At 38.7% G+C, this 15,388-nt stretch overlaps 1 protein-coding gene across 1 annotated transcript in view; it reads left to right on the forward strand.

The window, feature by feature from the left end:
- Positions 1 to 4,138: 4,138 nt before the first annotated feature.
- Positions 4,139 to 15,388, forward strand: part of BCAS1 (brain enriched myelin associated protein 1) — a gene marked incomplete at both ends in the record, with an annotated part of 46,778 nt that continues 35,528 nt past the window's right edge. Inside the window, 2 exons of the mRNA XM_081322525.1 lie at positions 4,139 to 4,210; positions 6,078 to 6,165. Coding sequence (XP_081178651.1) covers positions 4,139 to 4,210; positions 6,078 to 6,165 — 160 coding nt within the window. The remainder of the gene's footprint in view (positions 4,211 to 6,077; positions 6,166 to 15,388) is intronic.

Raw genomic sequence — 15,388 nt, forward strand, 5'->3', positions numbered from 1 at the left:
CAAAATATTTCTGACTCTAGACAGAGAGGTCAGAAGACATCCCGGAAGAACCAATGATAAATCTGTTCTATCTGCTGCCAAGAAAATTACATTGATGTGTCTGTAAAGTCATCTGAAGTTGATGTTAATATGAGAGAAACCTGCCTTTAATATAGAAAAGATAAAGGGAAAAATGGTTATGGAGGAATTCAGTCTCACAGGTACAAACCAGAAATAATTTCAGAAAGAAAAAGAAAAATGGTTTGTTTTTTGCAGGTTTCAGAATTCAAGAAATTTGCAAGAGTCCATTGATAATGTCTGTTAGGTCTGGTGATATATGCCAACAAGCAAGCAGTGGCTTTAATTTTCCACACTTGGGCAATGCCTTTTGATGACTTCTTTTATATACACACACACACTCAAATATGTTTAGGAGGGATCAATTTTGACTGAGGAGTGACAGATGGAGAAGTAGAGTTTTATTCCAAACATTTGCTATGCTAGCTTTTTGCAAAGCCAGATTTCTCCTCCTGAAGACTCAAGTGTCTGTATGGCAGTCATGTGTGAATTGGTCTTGTGAGGTGCATGAAAAACTTGGAGGCTTGTTTCTGAGGCTGAGAGGTTATAAGGTCTTGCAATGCAGAGTATGCTGTGCTGTAAACTTGTTTGAATTGTTCTTGGGTGGTTCTTATTTACTCTCCAGTGACTAATACCAAACCCTTCCCTTTGCTGCCTATTTTGACAAAGCAGACTAATGACTTTATCTGAATGGAGAGAGATCCAAAGAATTTACCTTCCCATAGCTGGTCTCCACTGTCTCTCTCGTGTTTTCCCTTAGATCAAGATTAAGAGCATGTGACATTATTAAAAGCCATTGCTTTTTGCTTGTTCCGTGAGTATACCAATGGCATCCGCTAAAAAGTGATTTAGTTGGCTGCATAACCGGATATTTACTTAGCAGGCAATCACACCCAACAAATTTCTCCTTCTTGCTCTTTGTCACAGCTAAATTTGGACAGGCATCAATGATTTTTAGTTCCAGACTTATGTTCCAGCCCTTATGGCTCAAATTTAGTGACATCCTTAAAATACAAACAATAAAGAGATACCATAAGGATTAACAGATTTATTGTGGCATAAGTTAATGAAGCTGCTGTAGTCTGCAGAAACCAAAGTCATCATAAATATGTTAAGCTTCATAGTATCAACATTTCCTTTGAGATTTCTGTGGCAATACTTCCCAATCTGAGTTAATATGTCTATGGAGCCCATGTCATTTTTTTTTATTGTTATGCTTGTTTTCAATCCAGTTCATTACATTTTCTTTCACGTTTTTAAGTGTTTTAATTGTATATTTGGAAATTGCAAGCCGGCTAGAGTTTTTGGAATGGGCAGTCAAAATTAATTTAAATAGCTTACATTACATTTCCACATTGGCACATTTCTAACAACCCATCTCCTCACAAGTGTGAGGAAGCCATCCTGCAGTCCTCTTTGCTTCATTTGACCTTGACATGTTGCAGGAGAGCACAAAGAATAAGGGGTGTCACAAAGATACAGGAGTGCCAAAGAGGATGGTCAAAACAGCTAAGATGATTGTGATTGCACAATTGAAACTCCCATCTTGACTGTTTCAACATTTATTTATTTATTTATTTAGCTGCTCATCACATTCTGAAAAGTGATTCTGGGCTTTTTCTTATTCCATAGACACTCCTGCAAAGAAATGTGATTCTATCCAACCTGCCTCAGACTAGTCCAGAACTCAGAAAAACAAAAATCCCCTCACTCCCATGACTTTTAAAGCAGGCAGTAAATAAACAGCTAATGTCTCCGCTTGATTTTCTTTCTTAATATAGAGATACCCAGACAGTAAAATTCATGTGCATTCCTCCAGTCTGTGAGACAAATGTAGAGCATCGTAATTTTCCCCATAGCTGACTTCTATTTTGGCACAGTGATGAGTGGTGCTGTCCTAATAGTTTATTGCAGGTTAAGTGAAGGTAGTGTGATAGATATATTTCCTTGCATTCACAAGTCATTATCCCCATCTTGAAGTTAACATGAGGGAGAAGCTGGAAAGGAAGTGAATTTTGAAAGATGGACAGGTTGGTGGCTTTCGTCTTCTGACAAGATCTGACTGCAAATTAAGTGAATCCAGCTTCCTACATTGACTTTTGCATGTCAGAAGTTGGCTGGGAAGGTTGCAAATGGTGATCACATGACTCCAGGATGCTTCAATCATCATAAATACATGCCGGTTGCCAGGTGTCTGATTTGTGATCATGTAACCATGGAAATGCTGCTATGGTCTTAGGTGCAAGGTCCACTCATAAGTCATTTTTTTCAGTTTCATTATAACTTTGAATAGTCGCTAAATGAATCATTCCAAGTCAAGGACTACCTGTATAACAAGGTTTTGTTGGATGTAGATGGAAAACACATTAGATCAGAAAACCTCAAAACCAGGCAGCCTTGACTATGGGCTGAGGGAGAGAGGAAAATGTGTATCTTAAACAACAATTAGGACAGCATATTCAAGCTGAAATTAAAGAGTTGTGTCAATGTGCCCTTAAAAAAATATTATGGAAAAACATGAATGAAAGGCATGCTAAGCCATTTTTTCCTTTAAAAATCCATGGATACTCCTAAATATTCTAAGGATGATACATCTGGAGCAAGGAGGACAAACTACCCCCAAGTCCTGCAGAAGTAAAATACAGGAAATGCTAATTTTCCTGTGGATCCTTCAAGAGAATTCAGCATTTGAACAAAGCTAATATCAACGGACGCAGTGGCTCAGTGGATTAGGACGCTGAGCTTGTCGATCAGAAGGTCAGCAGTTTGGCGGGTCGAATCCTGAGTGCCGCGTAACAGAGTGAGCGCCTGTTACTCATCCCAGCTTCTGCCAACCTAGCAGTTCGAAAGCACGTAAAAATGCAAGTAGAAAAATAGGGACCACTACGGTGGGAAGGTAACAGTGTTCCGTGCACCTTTGGCGTCTAGTCATGCCGGCCACATGACCACGGAGATGTCCTCGGACAAGCGCTGGTTCTTCAGCTTTGAAACAGAGATGAGCACCGGCCCCTAGAGTCAGAAACAACTAGCACGCATGTGCGGGGGAACCTTTACCTTTACCTAATATCATAGGAGGGTCTGGAGTTGTTTCTGAACTTCTGAAAATATTTGGTGCAATAAACCTTAGTCTGAAAACATCCCTTCAACTTTCTGATAAGAAAATTGGGTACTTCATATTGGCTTTTTCGAAACTCGGATTACTTAGCACTGCACATTTAAAATTCTGATATGTATCATAGTGAAGAACATTTACTCTATCATCTGGGGAATTCTAACAGTTTCACAGTTGGGAGCAGGGGACTTCTCTCCATCCCCTGTTCTTTTGATAGTGCTGCATCATGATAAATTTTGCTGTATATGCCTATTTTTTTTTCAGCACCAAGAAAAACAGAAACGTAATTACAGAAAAAACCAATCACATCTTTTTTCTGCTTGCCTTCCAATCAGGCACTTCTGTCACCCAGAGGAAAAGGGGGGGGGGGAATGTTGAGAACTTCCATTTTTATTTTTGTTTGAGATTCAGAAAGCAATCCTTTTTCTAAACATGCCACAGCAGGAAAGTAGAGTAGAGTAAGGTCCCAATTTTACCACCTTTATTACCACTATTGTTAAGTCAATCACATGATTGTCAAGTGAATCTGGCTTTCCTCTTTGACTTTGCTTGTCTGAAGCCAGCTAGGAAAGTCACATATGGTGATCCCTGCAACCATCATTAATATATGTTAATTGCCAAGTCCCCAAATTTTGATTATATGACTATGAAGATGCTGTGATGGTCTTAACTCTGAAGACCAGTTGTCACTTTATTCAGTGCTGTTGTAACTTCGAACAGTCACTAAACTAAGGGTTGTAAATCAAGGGCCATCGGTAATGATAAAACAAGGCTTAGAATGGAAAATCTGTTGCTTTCCAAATGTTATTGAACTACACCTGATAGCATACTTTTCTACTTGACCATGATGATTGGTGCTCCTACAAGCCGAAGTTTAGCAATCTTATTGCCCATTCCTGATTTTTGGCTAAAATATATTCATTCATCTGTACTTAATTGTTTCATTTGTCTCCCAGTACAGCCACTGTTATGGGAAATACACAGTTCATTCCAAAAGAATCTGAAGACCAAGATCCTGTTAGTGAAATATCATATTCACAGGTAAATTTTTGAGTAAACATTTGTGTATATTAGCCATACCCAATATGCTGTTTTCTAGATGTGTTGTGGAGCTCAGCTCCCAGAATTCCCAGCAGGCTTAGTCTTTGATTTCTAATATTTTTCAAAAACACTTGGCTCATACAGTATTTAAATAGTATTAAAATATGCACAACACTCTACATGTTTTGACATATAAATAACATGGATTTAACCCTTCTAGACCATAGTGTGTGTCTTTGGTGCTTTTCTTGGCAGTTATTTGGCCTTCATGGAACCAGAGATTTGTCCAATACATTGATATCTTTCACTCTTTTACACGTTTCCCTGCATCTGATAAGACTTGGTTTTGGGGAAAACTAAAGTCTATAGATGTTTCCTAGCTCAACAACTGATTTGGAACCTTCAAAGCAATATATATTATAAAAACTACAGGTTCATCCAAACTTTTTTTTTTAAGTTGAAAATTCAGAATGGTGACCTTCACTGCCATTCTTTTCAAGCTATCTTAGCAGACTGTGGTGTATTATTTCCTGAAAAAAAAGTTTCAGACTGATAAGTGGACTGTTTTTCTAGAGCTCACTCTACGTGAGATGGACAATATTCATATTAGGGGAGCAATGGGTGGAGCATGTAGGTTAGAGTGGATTCACCTTAATTCATTAATTTTTCTGGAAGAGAATCCATTATATGTAAACATGGCCAATTTTGCTTCATCAAAACATTTGAAAGATTGCTTCACAGCTTCAAACACTCCTGAAGAATATCTATCATCTATCTATCTATCTATCTATCTATCTATCTATCTATCTATCTATCTATCTATCTATCTATCTATCTATCTATCTATCTATCTATCTACCTACCTACCTACCTACCTACCTACCTACCTATCTATCTATCTATCTATCTATCTATCTATCTATCTATCTATCTATCTATGATACACTGCAAGGAGGCTTAGTAATAAGGTGCTTGAAAAACATTTGAAGAGTGCAGTAAAGTGTTTAACAATAAAATGCAAAATGGTAGGCTCCAGCTATGGGTAAACAGAAGCTAGAAAGAGGTAATCATAAATCACAAAGTAACACCTAGAAATATCAGTTTCAAAAAAAGCTCCTAATGACATCTTAGCCACTGGACTACCTCAGTATATTCATCCCAAATATTCTGAACATAACATTTTTAAGGGGACAAAAGGTGGGTAGTTTGGGGACCAAAAGTTAACATTTCATTTCTTTTCCCAACTGTCTCAAGGGAGCTGTTCTGAAAGGTTGCTTCCTAGGAGAAGAGACCAGTCTCTGAACCTGGAGATTAGATAGATAGTTGATAGATAGATAGATAGATAGATAGATAGATAGATAGATAGATAGATAGATAGATAGATAGATAGATAGATAGATAGATAGATAGATAGATAGATAATTAGTTAGCATCTATCATCTATCTGTCTGTTCTGTCTATCATTTCATGCAATCCTATTTTAACAGATAATCATTTTGATATTTTTGATTTACAATGGAGATATTTTGCAAAAACCTATGTAGGAGAATAAAAATGAGAGATTAATGGTACGTTCCTATACAAATCCAATCAGAACAGAATTGTCTAGATTTTATGAATTGGCTAGATTTACTCCCCAAAACACATTGTTTTGGAGAAATGAATCTGGAGAAGTGATCATTTCACAAATCTACAGTGTTTTGCGTCCAATGAACTGAATCCATTTTGCTCATTTTTTATCAGGTCACATTTTTTTCCAAAGCTGGTTCCAACTGAACTTCTGTTGACTGCTATACTGCATAAAACATTACAAACATTCAGGACAAATCAGTAGTTCTGATGACCAAACTTTAGTTTTATGCTGCAGGTTTCCTCTGAACCTTCTGAAAGCCTTAAGAATGGACCTGTCATCATCCAACCGGCACAGACGGAGCTTTCTGCAAACAGTGATGCTGGTATGTTCTGGGCAAGGAAGCTTAGCATATCCACATCTTATATAATTGGGACCAGACTCTGTGGGAACTGAAAAGGTGAACAGTCAAGTGGCATTACTTCATAGTGTGAGTAGGAGATAGAGGAAGGAAGAGTGCATAATATAATGCAAGGTTTTCCATGACCCAATAAACTACATAACCTCTAGCACCTACAGAATAACAATAGAGTTTCTCAGAATAGGCAGGTGTTAATTTTCAGATCTTTCTCTTACAAGTTGAAGTATTCTAAGCAGCAGTATGGATGCCTTAGTCTTCAAGCGACTGTGCCCCTTAAAAACTGCCAACCATCCTCCAATTGCAATTTTTTTAAAAGAAACTTTGAGTGGAATAGTATAGAAATAAAACAGGTAATATAGCTCTTGGCCATGTTTAAGTGTCCCTTATGCCCTGAAAACTCCCAAGGACCTCAAAAATATTCTAGGATAGAATTATTTATCCTTCTCTTCCTGGTAGTGTCGTGATATCACAAACCATAACCACTGCAATCTCCAGGACAGTATGGGTAGTCCTTGCCTTACAGCGATTGTTTTATTGACTATTTAAAGTTACAACAGCACTGAAAAAGTGACTTATGACTGTTTCTCACTCTTATGGCTGCTGCAACATCCCCATGGTCACGTGATCAGAAATTCAGCTGCTTGGCAACTAGCATGTATTTATGACAGTTGGGGTGTCCCGGGGTCATGTGATCCCCTTTGGTGACTTTCTGACCCGCAAAGTCAATGAGGAAGCCAGATTCAGTTAACAACCATGTTACTAACTTAACAACTGCAGTGATTCACTTAACTGTAGCAAGAAAGGTCGTAAAATGGGGGAAAATTTGGTTAACAACTGTCTTGCTTAGCAACAGAAATTTTGAGCTCAGTTGAGGACTACCTGTATTACAAGTTCAACTCTATGGGCCAAAAAAAGTTTGGCCACTATTTCAAGAAAATTTCTCCGAGGTGGCACTGCAGCTCCTCTCTTCCCCTAGCAATATTGCTAACAGTTCCGGAAAGCACCTGATGGAGAGCTACCTATGCAGACATAGAGATCTGGGTCAGTGTTTATTTTTGAAGTCTAGAAAGCTTGTGGTCTAGAAATATTGTGCAATATTATAGGTGAAGGTTGTTTGGGCAGGTTGTAAAAATCCATCAGCATGATAAATAATATATATTTTTATTATAAGTGACCCTTATAAAAAGCGGTGAGCTTTTTATAGACTGGGAAGCTTAGGGGAATTCATGGAATCTTTACGTCACCCATGAATCGGACTTCTACAGAAGAAGCATGAAGTATGGTGAAAATAATTCAGTAAGGGAGCATGCCTAAGCTTGATAGCCGTAGTGTAAAACCAAAACTGGCCTGATTAAGGTTTCCAACAGGCAACCAGAATCCATCCCACCAAAATATAATTCTCCTGTTCTGTCCTGTTTTAAAAATAAGACCCCAAACAAGTAGTAGTAGTAGTAGTTATCATCATCATACTTACTGACTTACTTTGGAGTCTTTCTAAAAAAATAATCCAAAGTTTCCTTCAAGCTATTGGTGTCCTAAATTAGAATTATCATTATTAGCAAGCTTGTTTCGGTTGGTATCCTGTATCATCTTGATTGGAGGGTGTGATGACTCAGCAGTTACAGATGCTGAGCTTGTCAGTTGGAAAGCTAACAGTCCAGGTTCGAGACCCTAGTCCCTCACATTGGAGTGAGCTCCTGTTATTTACCTCAGCTTCTGCCCACCTAGCAGTTCAAAAGCGTGAAAATGCAAGTAGATAAATAGGTACCACTGTGGTGGAAAGGTATAGTCATGCTGGCCACATGATAATGGAAATGTCTTCTGACAATGGTGGCTCCCTTGGCTAAAAAACAGAGATGTGCACTGCCCCCTAGAGTCAGAATCGACTAGATAGAGCAGGAATGTCAAACTGCCAGCCCATGGGCCGGATGCATCACACCAAAACTGCGCCCACCCCATTGCCGGCAATGGGGAAAAAGTCGTGATACTTCATGCAACATCACGTGATATCGTGAGTTTGACATGCCTGGGATAGAGGAAACCTTCATCTTTAGCATCTGGATAGTAGCATATTGAGGGAGATTGCATTAGAGCAACAGGCTCTAAAGGGATTTGAGTACATTTCACATGAATGAATTTCTTCTCTGTAAATTCTGAGCAATGTCTCACATCTGTCTAAGACCTAGGGCTGATGACTTTGGGCAGCTGCCAGATCTTTGGTATCTCAACAAGTTTTGTATTTAGCTCTGTGCTCCCAAGTTGCATATGTCCAATGATCTCCAGGATGACATGGATCCCTTGGGAAATTTCCCAGGGTATCCTCAATCTAATATTGCTCCAAGCCTCTAAGCATTGTGAATTATTTAAAGAGCAGATGGCATTTTTGATATTGTGCAGAATGGAAGGCCAGGAATTTTTTTTCAAGTTGCAAGTAAAGTAGTTATGGTCATCTTCACTAGACGTTTCAGGAAAAAGATTCCACTCACCAGTACAGCCTAAATTATTGCCACAAACAGATCTTTCTGGGATTATTTTACAAAGCCTACCACTGTCGTATGGAAAGTACTCTGTAGGTCTTATAAATTCTTGCTCTTTGTATGTATGTATGTGTGTGCGCACCCTGCATTATCACTTGTCTATTTTCTGTGTACAATGAAGGTGCAGTTTTGAGTACAAAAGGCTGATAGTCAATAGCAAATTTACATTGTGGGTGTTAGCTTGCATTAATCAATAGTTTGACTTGATTGACTCATTTGGAGTTGGCTCACCTCTTTTCCATGTGACATTGCAGGAAAGAGAAAAGATACACGCCGGTGCAAAAACAGGCTCCCATGCCCATCACCCCAGGGTAGAGTTAATCCTACAAACAAAGAATCATGGCTACTTTGTGCCATGGATTTTTTTTAAAGAAAATCTTAGAGTTTATGACATTGTATTTTAACTGCTGGAGATGAAAAAAAAGGCTTGTGAGATAACTTACAACATGTGCCAGAACTAAGTTGGTAATGATGGTCCTCCACTTGGCGGGAGGTCTCATTTTTTTACTACCACACATCAAGTGGGAAAACTGAACTGCTCTGCTTATTTTTAGTGTTGAATTCTGTCTTGATACATAATGAGCTTTACCCTGGTCTGCTCAACTTTGTATACATCAAGCTGAGCCAGCCCTATCATATCTAGGAGATCAATAACTTGCTGGCTCTTTCTTATCTGTTGGAGCTACAAGAAAATGGTAAAACATGTCAAGTAATTGACAGACTCTGACAAGTGGAGTGACCTAAAGTTGCTTAACCTGCTTTCAACTGAACAGGCCATCACATGTCCAACAGTTTGCAAACAGCTTCTCCAAAACTGTTAGCTTATTTATTGAACTGACTCCTGATTAGACAGATAAGCAGGAATTCTTTTTCAGTCCCCCGTGCATATTAAATCTGAAGCATTTTTTTTCAGATCTAGACTTTACTAAACAGCATTTAAAAAAGAAAAGAAAAGGGGAAATAGGTGTCTAGGAGCTTATATCATAGATAAAGGGATTAGAATTTAGGAGCAAAAATGACTGAACGTTTTCTTTCTTGCCCTTTCCTCCAAGCTGCACTAATTCAAATGTTGACAAAGATCAATATGTAAACAATCTGCCACAATTATTAATTAGTTTGCCTATTTTCAGTTTATGAAGTGTGCACAGCTCTTGATGTCTTAATACATTGCTAAAATTGGTCTTCAGCCATAGAAAAGAAAGAAGGATTTGACAGATAGAAGATAGTCGAAAGCCATGAAAAGAATGACTAGGGGCGAGATGATAGCAGTGTTCCAATATCTTAAGAGGTTGCCACAAAGAAGAAGGGGGTCAACCTATTTTCCAAAGCACCTGAAGGCAGGACAAGAAACAATGGATGGAAACTAATTAAGGAGAAAAGCAACCTAGAACCAAGGAAAAATTTCCTAACACTTAAAATAATTAGTCAGTGGAACAACTTGCCTCCAGAAGTTGTGGGTGCTCCAAACACTGGAGATTTTTAAGAAAAGATTGGACAACCATTTGTCTGGAATGGTAAAGGGTTTCCTGCTTGTGCAGGGGGTTGGACTAGAAGACCTCCAAGGTCCCTTCCAACTCTGTTATTCAGTAATTTTATTATATTATTCTGCCCTGTTAACAATCCTATGACTTGCAGATCAAAATATAGCAATGTGATTAGTTCAAACTATATGAATTAGTGTTCCAACTCATCTTCAACCACATGAATCACTAGAAAGGGAGAGTTATTAATAGTTGTTGTTCTTTTCAAAAAATTTACCTGTCCTAGATAGGAATTTTTCACTTTTTATGGTCTGTTCAAGTTAGTCAGTTTCTCCTCAACCTTTTTCCTGTAATATGGACAAATGTTTGAACCTCCAATAGGTGAAGTCTGGCATCTCTTCAAGCAGAACAAGCATTGTGCATAATTTGCAGATTATCATGAAGCTTCCTTTACTTGCTGTGCTATGTGGAATCAATTACAAACTCCTTGCCAAATTCCTCCACAAAGAGTTTTGCTCCCCCGTTTATTTGCTTGGAAAATGGAGACATTTTTATTCATCTGTGAAATCAGTAGCTACTTTTGATCACTTTTGCCTTTGTTCTACAACATAACACATTGCTTGTGCACGCCCAACGTATTACAGCCCATGCTCTTTCTCCTGAACATTTCTGCTAATAACTTTCAGAGGAGAGAGTTTTTACAGCAACTTGGCACTTCAAGTAATTCCATGTTTGCAAAAGCTGCCAAAGAAGACAAAGCTGGTTGTTATTAAGAGACAAAGTCTTGGTACTTTGTAAAATATTTTCTGTTGTGGAAGAGGCTTGCAGAAACATCTGTTTGAATCATAAAGTGGAAAATGGATTGCAAGGCAAGGGTTAAATTAAAAGTGATAGGAACAGATGTGTATATTTTAGTCCTGGTTTGTATCAATCCTGCAGATTTTTAGAGAAAGGAACATACAAATGGTGTGTCTATGTGTGAGTACATTTCACTCCATAATTACTTCTTTGGTCTCAGTTTTTCTTCACCCTACATTGTGTTCCAATATCAGGCAGCAGTCAGACTAGGAAAATAAAAGGAACTGTGGAATTTATAACTCACAACCTTTTTGATCTTTAAATCAGACTGACCTTTCTATCCCCTCTTGTTTTTTATAGGAGGAATCAGATCCAGATTTTCAATATGTTTAGCTTGGTGAGAATCATGTTTTAGCTTGACTTTCATTTTTGTGAAACATAGATAGCATTGATTTTGCTTTGGATGTCCATACTTTTGGAAGGGGAGTTGATTGATTACATGCCAACAAGTTGTTAACCAGCTCTTAGCAGCCACATAGATAGATGTTTTCCCTGATGATCATTGCTTAACCTGATCCTTCAGCTCTTCTGATTGTGCATCCATTGCTACTTAAGTGAGTGTAAGTAGATTGTGAAGCAACCCTACAGTTTTCTTTGGATGCATGTTAAGATGTTTTCATGGCTGAATGCATAGATATGTTTGGAGCCTAATTTGAGATACAACTCTAAAAGCCAAGACGAACAACACTTTCAGATGCTTTCAAACATTCTGCCACTGACAGCCTGAGTAGTAGATTCTACACTAGCATTCATATAATATTGTAGGAAAGCGCACATTATTGCAAGCTCGTCTAAAATGTCTTGCATCTTGAATTTCAAGAAATACCACATTATGCCATGAAGTTAATTGCATAGTTATAAAGGAAATCTTTGCAGATCTGTGCAGGGGAATGCTGGGGGGGGGGGAGTAAAGTGTATATGTGTGTGAAGATACAGGTAGTCCTCGACTTACAACAGTTCATTTAGTGACTGTTCAGAGTTACAACAGCACTGAAAAAAGTGACTTATGACATTTTTCACATTTACAACTGTTGCAGCATCTTATGGTCATGTGATCAAAATTCAGACATTTGGCAACTGACTCATATTTATGACAGTTACAATATCCCAGGTCTTGTGGTCAACTTTTGCAAACTTCTGACAAGCAAAGTCAATGAGGAAGCCAGATTCACTTAACAACCGTGTTACTAACTTAACAACTGCAGTGATTCACTTAATAACTGTGGCAAGAAAGGTTTCAAAATGGGGCAAAGCTCACTTAACAAACGTCTCGCTTAGCAATAGAAATGATGGGCTCAATTGTGGTCATAAATCGAGGACTACTCGTATAATCTCTGGACATTGACTTTGGCATAGTCTAGGCTTCCCATCCTGCCTAAAACTTAAAATTTCAAAGATTATCTTTTTCAATGGAAATATCGTAAAGTACTAGTCTGTGGGAACATATTTACTTTCAAAACTGTCTTTGCACACCCCACATTACCAGGATAAGAAAACAAATAAGGTGGATTATTATTGTAGTCTAAAACTTTATTTGGCAATATGACTACTTCCCCGGGGGGGGGGGGGGGAAAGGCAAAGCTAACTCAGAAAGCCCGAGCTGGCCCTGGAACTTTAGAAAAAGCAGTTTTACCTTGTGGTAAATGGCTATTTTGTAACAGGCTGGACAGGTTCTTCCTCACCCCCATCCATTTTGTCTCAGCACCTACAACGGGCTGTCAGTGTTCCAATCATGCCTGTCAACTCCAAAGGTTGCTTTTCTGTTTCAGTTCAGTGTCAAAAGAAGATTTTTCTCTGATTGGAAAGAGGGACCAGACAGGGAAGCTACAGCACAGTGAAGGATGTGAGAGAGACCACAGCAGTAATAAATAGATGTTTCAGCACCCTACTTGATGTTGTTTATTCAGCAGAATATATTTAGTCAAAGGGTGTGGTAAGATTGACAATCTGCTTAAAATAACAGGCAGATCCAAATAATCTTGTCAAACTTATTTGTGTGACCAGTGAAGTTTCAACCTACAGAATTACCGTCTTCGTTTGCTTTTTTATTACTGGAGTTACACTGATGCCCCTGGCAATCTGCACTGCTGAATGTCCTATTTTGTAGGTCCAGTTAATCGCAAATCAACGCAGGGTTAAAATCTTCCTTGATTCTTCCAGGTCTTTGGGGGGCATGCATGAGTAGTTTGCAAGTTCTGATGTAGCTCAAAGTAACTTTTCATCAAAGAACTCCTCAAAGTTCCCTTAAAAAAAAAAACCTTTCAGAAATTGTCAGGCATGTTCATCATCTCTGGTAGGCTCTGTGGAGTCACAAGAATCCAAAAGGCTTCTGGGGATTGAATATAACGGGCACAAATATTAGGACTTTATTTCATAACATGTGTGACTTTGATCTGAAGACACTTAAAAAGCTCTTGAAGCAATTGGTAGCACTGCCATGGGGAGGATCAGAAGTTTTCAAACATCACCCTGGTGAGTTAGCCCTCCTGGCTGTCCTCTAATAAGAGGAATAGTACCTGTCATCAGTGGTGGGATTCAAATATGTGAACAACCGGTTCTCTGTGGGGATGCCACTTCCGGAAGTCTGTTCTGGGTCTGGGCAACAAAAAAATCAGCTACTGGTTCTGCTGAACTGATGTGAACTGGCTGAATCCCATCACTGCCTGCCATCCTTTGGAGATTTTCACCATATTTACCAACAGAAATACTAGATGGAAAAATAAACTCATTTATTTCTTTTAACATATACTTATCTAATCTAAAGTATCCACCCTGTTATAAAGATGATTTCTTTGTAAAGAATTGAGTCTTCCTTTCAGATAAATATCAGGCACCTGATGGATCTGTTTGGTTTCAGAGGGAACTACGGAGACTAACCCTGTCTGTAGGTCTCAGATAGCTCCATGGTTTTCTGATGAATTCAGGAAAAGCATCATTGAAGGATGGTAAACAGTGAATCCAATTGAGCATGGGTGAAAAACTTTATTGAGGGGACTTCTGGTTTTGTGCGTTAGCGACCGGTCATGGGCTTGCAGATTCTCCATATCCCCATGGCTAATTTCTCCCTGCCTGGGGACCCTAAATGGGTCTAAGTCACCCCGGAGAGGCGATGAAGAAAGATTGGTGCTCCAGCAATTCTGGAATGGTGGTGGCCATTCCATTTGACTTGGGGAAAGCCTTCTAACCCGACAGGAGAAAGGCTGGCTGTATTGCATCGTCCAGCCCAAGCTACTGGCAACTGAAGTCAAAAAGCTTTAACCAGCGCAACCGTTGATCTTCTCTTTTCTATTCTACATTTAATTTCCTGGAAAAGATCCCCAAGAAGCAAAATACCTCCGAAAGGGAAAGAGGGGGATTTCTGCCCCACCCTTATACTAACAGAAGCAGCGAATTAATCTTTTTATGGAGGATCAAAATATATGGAAGTGAAATAAATATAAAACCTGAAATTTAAAACTTAAATCTGGATAAATCTAAAATTCTATGAATGGTTAAGACTCTCATTTTAAAGATAATTGTTCATTTTGGAAACTGAAAAACAAATAGTTGCTGACACTTAGTGGTAGATGAAGACTATGACAGCTATGACTTTAATATAAAACTTGGCAAGACCTGGGAAAAGCTAATTTGTGTTTGTGACCTTCAAAGTTTTAACAAACAACAGTTGTGACAAGTCATGCCACTGAGGTTCTATCTTAGTGTCTGGAAGATGTAGGAATCTGTATGAGGAAGAACAGGCTTTGATTCAACCCAAGCAAGACTAAGAATCTCTGTCTTTTGAGTTTCTCCAGCAACTGGGATTCTCCACCTTTGGTTTTAGTCAGAGAGTATAATCCAGGGGTCCTCTTGACTCCTACCAAATTAGCTATAGCTGTTGCACAAATTCATCTTGTATTCCAGTTGTGTCATTCGTAGATTCAAAGGCCTATTCCCTGGCTCCCTATAAGCTTCCAAATGTAATTTATCTATCACTTACAAGTCTCTTCATGGTTGGATTATTAACAGGACTGTCTATCTGGCATGCTTCAAGTCCCTTCTATGAAACACCTTCACCTGGTGTAAGTTAGGTGGCATGCCTTCTCTGTTACAATACCTGCCCTATGGATCAATATTCACCCTAGGTTCAGATGGGCCTTTTTCTGATAAAACCTGGCTTTTCCCCTAGGTATTGGGCCAGAGCATGGGAGGAGCCAATGAAGAACTGAAAGACCTTGAATGGAATACACTGTGATTGATCCTCTTTATTCGGTTCTGGATATTTGCTTTGCTTTGTTTTGGGACTCTTTGTTTTATCTGTAAGCTACCTAGAGC

This window comes from Vipera berus, assembly GCF_964194415.1.
Source record: "Vipera berus genome assembly, chromosome: 3".
Taxonomy (NCBI): Eukaryota; Metazoa; Chordata; class Lepidosauria; order Squamata; family Viperidae; genus Vipera; species Vipera berus.